Source organism: Myotis brandtii, unplaced genomic scaffold (genome assembly GCF_000412655.1).
Source record: "Myotis brandtii unplaced genomic scaffold, ASM41265v1 scaffold34, whole genome shotgun sequence".
Classification (NCBI taxonomy): domain Eukaryota; kingdom Metazoa; phylum Chordata; class Mammalia; order Chiroptera; family Vespertilionidae; genus Myotis; species Myotis brandtii.
Window position 1 is genome coordinate 429976 of NW_005363098.1, and position 7177 is coordinate 437152.

The 7177-nt window shown below is 50.3% G+C and overlaps 1 protein-coding gene across 1 annotated transcript in view; it reads left to right on the plus strand.

Annotated features, from left to right (window-relative positions):
• The window catches only part of ARHGAP10 (Rho GTPase activating protein 10), a 255849-nt gene extending 249176 nt beyond the window's left edge, over window positions 1–6673 (plus strand). Inside the window, exons 21-23 of the mRNA XM_005871405.2 lie at window positions 1736–1888; window positions 2724–2815; window positions 5948–6673. Of these exons, the coding sequence (XP_005871467.1) occupies window positions 1736–1888; window positions 2724–2815; window positions 5948–6036 (334 nt within the window). The 3' untranslated portion in view covers window positions 6037–6673. The remainder of the gene's footprint in view (window positions 1–1735; window positions 1889–2723; window positions 2816–5947) is intronic.
• The last annotated feature ends 504 nt before the right edge of the window (window positions 6674–7177 follow it).

Genomic DNA, 7177 nt, shown 5'->3' on the forward strand with positions numbered 1-7177 from the left:
GTCTCTTTGCTGTGTATGAGATAGGTTTTGTGACTTCCAAATGAACGGCTGGATACGGGAGTTATAAATAAGTCATTCAAAGAACAATGTTTTTTAAAAGCACATCCCCTACCCCCTTTTCCTGATCAAAGGATAGGAAGGAAACCTGTGAGCTAAATATCAAGTCAATAGTGGAATATTTCAGGTACCTGATTTATAAAATCCAACTTTAGTTATAGAACACCTAGATGGATTGTTCGGATGTTGGTTGAGGACTTCGTGTGCCTAGCAGTCTTCCGGGCCATGTGCGGTATATAGAAAGAGCTAAAGACTTGCTCTTGCCCAGAAGGCAAGAGAAGTATCATCGGAAACTATCACAGAACAGCTCAGGTCAACCTGCCCTCCTGTTTATTGGTGTGACGGGCCTTCAGGGAAGATCGGTGACTTAGGCCAAAGGAGAAGCATTGGGGTGACCAGCCTGGAGCTGAGCTGAGCTGAGCTAGGGGACAGCTTTGACCAGGCAGAGGGACTGGGGAGGCCGAGAGATGAGGAGAAACAGGAGGCAGAGTGTGTGCCAAACTCAGGGAAGCAGAGCTGCAGGCAGACGGGCAGTCTGCGAGGGCAGGAGAGCCCCTGGAGGGCGGTGGGGCACACTGGTTCCGGGGGAGGCAGGTTGGGTAGACTGGGTCTTAGGTGGCTGAATGTGTCTGATTGAGCTGGCAGGGTTGGAGGAACGGGCTGGAGATGAGCCAAGAGACCACAGTGATAACAGACACAAGGTGGTGAGAATGGGCTGGTCTCCTGATAATGAAGAGAAGGTGTGCAGAGGAACAGCCTGGGAAGAATTAGAAGTAAAACTGGACAGAGTGTGGTACTAGTTTTTCTAGAGAAGGAAGACTCAAAGGCAATGCTCAGGAGTGTGGAAGGACAGGAAGCAGCTGCTCGTGGAAACTGGTGTTAGCTGAAGAGGGTGAGTTTGAGGTGAGGAGCACCTGGGTCCGAGCAGCCATGGAAGACGTGTGTGCTGAAAGTGAGACGGAATGGAAGGAGGATCTTGTAAAGTGAGCTTCAGGGACCATCACCACACGCCTCCCATTTGGATGCCTGGAGAAGAATGTAATTCAGGTCGACACACATGTATCGACTCTCCCTTTGTGTTTAGAGGCCCCTCCAGGAGTCTGTTCACTGACCTTTTCCATTAATTTTTTTTTGAAATTTGCAAATGTTAGGGAATGTTCAGGTCACCAAAGGTTTTTGCTATTCGTTGCTTTCTCCTTTAAAGCTAGTCTAGTCCTCTCCAGAGGGTTCTTGATTCCCACTGCGTTTTCTTCTGAGTTGCTACATGTTTATGACCAGATAAAAAAACTTTAAACATCCAAAGGCCACGTGCTGACTTTTTGGAGCTCTAGGCCGCCATGTCTGCTGCACATTCATTTGACTTTCCTCATGAACAGAAAACCTCAAGTCCCAGCAACTATTCTGGGCACTTGGATTCCGGTGCCCTAATTAGTGAGCTGATACCTGGCCAAGTTGGACAAGACTCAACCTTCTCCACTAACCTGGAGAAGTACAAGGTGCCACTAGTTTGGGGGTGGCTTTTGGGGTTCGAGCAGCATGTGGAGAGGACTTTGTCCTTCTGTTCATCCGGAGAGACAAGGGAGCCATCATCCTAGCTATTGAGGATTGAGGTGTCATGTGTTTGGGGTTCTGTGGCCTTTATACTATTAAATCCGGTTCTTCAAACTTCCATCCTTAGCTCAAGCCAGACCCGACCACCGATGGTCCAGTGGCTTAACCCGCAGTCTCCGACCACACTGAGCTGCAACCGAGCTGCTACCCCTCCTTCACCCAAGTTGTCACCTTTCCTTTCCTGTCCTCCTGCCACCCCAGCGGACAAGCCACCTGAAAGGTACATGGTTGGGATGGGATGTAGAGGACGGTGACAGCACATGGAAGGGGCTCCTTAACCCGAGCAGGTGCTCGTGTCCTTGGCTGGAAAAGGCTGGCTCGGGCTCCTCCGGCCTCCTGGTCAACACTTACAACCTTGTCTCAGGGCTGAACCCCCGTACCTGAGCAAGGACATTCTCAGGAGAAATTTACCTCCTGTGAGACCTGCTCAAACTTACTCTTTTTGGTGCTGATGTTGCAGTTTTGAAACTATTCATTCATTTTAGAACAACTTTTTATACATGACTATAAAGCACATGCTTTGTTTTAAAGGAGGGTTCACGGGACACTGGGAACAGTGGTGAACAGGCCCCTTCCAGAGGGCATGGAAGCTGACCGTCGGTTCCGACAGATCAGTGTCCGCAGAGCATTGTGGAAGCCACGTGGCACACGTGTGCCTCTGCCTGTCACTGCTGTGTCTTCTGTCTCCAGACACTGGAGCTTTTCCCAATAGATGGACCACAGTGCTTAGGAAATACACATGCCCGGTGGTGCTGATGGCACGGAAGGATCGGAAAGGGCGTCCCGCCAGGCGGAGAGGAGAACTAGGGAAGCGTTTCAGTGAAAGCTGCTCAGAGAGGCTCCCTAAAGAAACATTTGAATTTGAAGCCCATCATTTACTTGAAACTCAAGTGCTGTGCTTGTGCCTGATGTTCACTTCCCTACTTTCTTTGGTGGAAGTTGTCCCACCAGTGACATAGAAATGAGACCTGGGAAATGGGAGGTGGCGGGAGGTGAGGTTTCTCTCTCCTAGTTTCTCCACGTGTTAATTTGTGTCTGTCCCGGTCCCTTCTCAGCGTCACCAGTCGGAAGGCTCGAGCGGTGTATCCGTGTGAAGCAGAACACAGCTCTGAGTTATCGTTCGAAATAGGAGCAATTTTTGAGGATGGTGAGTGCTCTGACAGCTTTGTGGTCGGATATATCCTGTCTACAACCCAGAATGTCTACCACCTAGACCAGGCGGTCCCTGTTTGGAGCATTGTCAGCAGCACAAGTCTCTCCCGTTATGTTCTGGACAGGAGAGAGCTGGTCCTCCCCACCCCTCACCTCCCCAACCCCTGGAACGGGATGCCAGCAGCTGTCTGGATGGCTGGCACCCACCCCTGCCTTCATCTTGGTTATTCGCCAACCCTTTTAACTCTTTGGGTCTTCATTAAGGACATCTTTCTCCTCATCTCCTGATGCAGAGAAGCTAGTGCCAGTGGAATTAAAATATATTTCTTTTTTTGTTTTGCTTTGTTAATCCTCTCCCTAGGATATTTTTTCCATTGATTCTCAGAGAGAGTGGAAGGCAGAAAGGGAGAGGGAGAGAGAGAGACAGGGAGAGGGAGAAACTTCATGTGAAAGAGATACATCTGTTGATTGGTTGTCTTCCACATGTGCCCCGAGTGGGGCTGGGGATCAAACCTGCAACCCAGGTGTAGGCCCTTGACTGGGAGTCAAACCCATAGCCCTTGGTCTGCAGGCTGACGCTCTAACCACTGAGCAACTGGCCAGGGCCTTGGTCTCATTTTATCCTCAGCCTCAGGAGGCAGCTCTGCATAGCTCAGGTGAGGAGCTCGGGCTGAGAAGATGACGAAGCTCGTACTGATTCATAGCAAGTCCACGGCAGAGCTGGAGAGAGGTGAGAGAGACATATTGATTGGTTGCCTCCTGCACATACCCCATTAGGGGTCAGGATCGAACCTTGGTATGTGCCCTTGACCAGGAATGGAACCAGAGACCCTTTGGTTTTGTGCACTGATGCTCTAACCACTTAGAAACACTGGCCAGGGTAAGAATATTTCCGATTTTGCATCCATTGTTTTTTCTCTGAGTTCCCAACCAAGCCTCCCAAATGCTTCAGGTTTGCCAAATCTGAGTTACTGAAAGGGAACTATTATAGAAAAATTTTGGTTTATAATTCCCTTACTCTTCCTCTGCTCTACATGATTTTTGCTGATTTGAATAATCTGTGAATATTTAGATATGGGTATTGACTTTTCACATTGAAATAAGGGTGCACCTTTTTATGTGTGTTTATTATTCATACACAATCATTTAGGAACTATGCCCGGCTTAATATTTCACAAATTACCCCAATGGTTGAATCTATGTCTCCCCCTCTCCCCTCTCCCCCCTTTGATTTATTTCTTCTCCAGTCTAGCTCATGATGAAATTCATAGGTTGCTGTGGAAACAGTGATGTCGTGTGTGGGTGGAGCTGCCCAAAAGAGTTCTGGGGAAACAGAACCTTAGTTCTGGAATGGTTGATTAGCCAGAATGTTTGGAATACATGGAATGTATCAGCACAGTGCATGCATAGTGGTATATTGTCAGTAATGCAGCATTTGCTGGTGATTGTGTTTTTAGGAAGCACGTTGCCTCTTTTAGAAGAGATTTCTATATATGTGTACTCTTGAGAGCCCGGGACTTCTGATAGTGACAGAAAACAAACCACCACAACAAAACTCCACATCTGACAAAATTATATTTTGTGGAGGAATTTTAATCTTGGAGTGTAAGCAAGATCATTCCTCTGCCACCATCGCGTACATCCACGCAGAGAGTATGGTGACATAGTCGCCCTGCCCCAGGCCTGCCACTTGTTGGCCCCTCATATGGCAGAAGAGGAAGCCGGGATGTAGCATTGAAACCCACCCATTTGAGAAAGGATGGCGAATTTTTGCATTGTGTGATTAGATTTGTTTGGGAGCCTCTGGAATCCCTTCCCGGGACTGTTGAGATATTTACCCTGGTAGGGGTGTATCTATTAGGAGGCCTTGTGCTGCAGTAACAGAAACTGACACAGGAGGTAAATTAATCATGAAGATGGATTAGCTCACGCTGCAGGAAGTCTGGGCATCGGGAGCTCTAGGGTTGGTTCACGCACATTCTCCACCACCACAGTGTCCCCTCTGCTGAAGCATCCTCAGCTTGGGGCGGGGCGTCTGGCTGGCTTTCCCCATGCAGCCAGGATGGCCGCACAGGTGCAGGCACCGTGGCCACACTCAACCCCAGCAGAAGGGTGCCTCTTCCTTGCTTGTGTTCCCTTTCTTTTCTTAGAATGAGAAAAGTTTTCCAGAACTTCTTTCCTGGTTTACTTGCCCTCATGTCTTGATAGCCAGAATGGAATCATATACTCACCTTAAACCGGTTACTGGCAAAATCCAGAACCACAATGGGGACAGGGACATCTCCTCTGGGCCTGCAGACACCGGGATGAGGGTCAGTTCTGTGAGCAAGGATGGTAGATGTCTGGCACTGGGGACTGAAGTTCTCCACCTCGAAGTCCTTCAATGACTTGCCGGAGTCCTAAAAAAGTGTGTGTGCGTGACTCTGTTTATGTGGTGTGTGTGTTTCTCTACACACACACACACACACACACACACACACACACACACACACACAGATACCAGTATCTCAGTGCGTTTGGGGGAGGACAGGTTGATGGCAGGTAGCTACGGATGGTCAACTGTGAAGTTAGTGAGTCTGAGATCAGATCCTGGCTTTCCCATTCTCTGTGTGACTCTGGATTTGGTCCGTAAGTTCTCTGTGCATGCTGTTTTCATCCTGATCTTCAAGGACGTCCACAGATTGATGTGTGTCAAGACAGCGTTTTGGGTCATGGAAGGTGGGGCTTTGAATGTAGCACATGGTCATCTGTGGATGGAGGATGTTGCTGACCTTGGAGCACTGTGGCCACATTCACTATTGGTTGAGCCTTCAAGATACACAGAAGCCTTAGCTGTTTTTGGCTCAGTGCATAGAGCATCGGCCTGCGGACTGAAGGGTCCTAAGTTCGATTCCGGTCAAGGGCACATGCCTGGGTTTCAGGCTTGATCCCCAGTAGAGGGCGTGCAGGAGACAACAGATTAATGATTCTCATCATTGATGTTTAGTTCTCTCCCTCTCCCTCTTAGAAATCATTAAAAATATATCAAAAAAAAAAAGAAAGAAAAAGATACACAGCAGTACAATGAATTCACAGGGAGCAAGTACTTGGGGTATTTTGATAAAAAGTGATTTCTCTTCCCTTTCAGTACAAACCTCGAGGGAACCTGGCTGGCTAGAAGGGACTCTGAATGGCAAGAGGGGGCTGATTCCACAGAATTACGTCAAGCTGCTCTAGCGCCCGTCCTGTGAGGGCCCCCACGGACCCTGGCACCCAAGGCCCTGCCTGGGGCAGCGAAGCCACAGCCACCGGACACACGGGAATTCCAGATCACGATGGGCACTCCGGGGGTGTGGAGGGGGACACACTGCTAGAGGTGGGGATAGGGACACACCGCAGAGAACTGTAGGTCTGTGGAGCAGGAGAACAGTGTCAGGATGGACTTTTCATTTGTCGAGCCTCAGACATGTGATTGTTAATTATCCAGAGAGCAGGAGGGAGGGTGGCAGCCACCTGCCAGCCCCATCTCCCCCATTGGCCACCACCTCGCCAGACACCTCCCCATCCTGCTGCTGAGGTTTTAAAGGGAACTGTCCTCGTGGTGGTGTTTGCAGGAGGCCTCCTGGCTCTGGTTGGACGTGCAGAGGCGCTGCTGCCGGGGGTCAGGGCAGTGACTTGTTCTAAACCCAGCGGGCAGGTGCTCCTCCCTGGACGGCCCCCCTCAGGCCTCTCGGACCCGACACTCATGCTACACTGAGAGCACCCGCATATTTATAACAGGCTTCTCCTTGGTGGTGCTCACCCATGTGCTGTTTCCCCGACACCACCCTTTTGCTCCAAGGTCTCTGTAAATGAAATAAAATGTAATTTCCTATTTGGTGTGTGTCATAATGTGGGGAGGATGCTGGAGTGTGTTCCCTCTGTAATGTTTTATGACTTGCCAGCCGGTGGACGGAAATTCACTTCCTGCTGACCTGGCACTCGCTCGCAGGAAGGTGACATTGAGGAGGAGCCTTGCTTATCTGCTGGGGGCGGTGTTCCTGGGGGCAGTCGCCTCTCTGATGTGTGAGGTCCCAGAGGGCTTTCTCCACCCTCCAGAACAGCCTTTCTCCAGGGCCTGCGCGACCCTTGACCCGGAGCAGGGCTGGGGCGATGCCCCCAGTGGTTTGTGTGTGAACTGCAGCAGCGCTATGGGGCCAGCCCTCCCCCTCGCTGGGCTGTACAACTCTGCTTTCTGTTTTCTAGGCACTAACTCTCTCGGATTAGGCTGGGTTTCGCAGCAGCAGGTCGGGCATTCAGACCTTTCCTGGAGGAGCCTCGAGGCGACCCTGCACGTGATGGCCCCCCACCTGTGGGCAAGCCCTGCTGTGACGCTCCC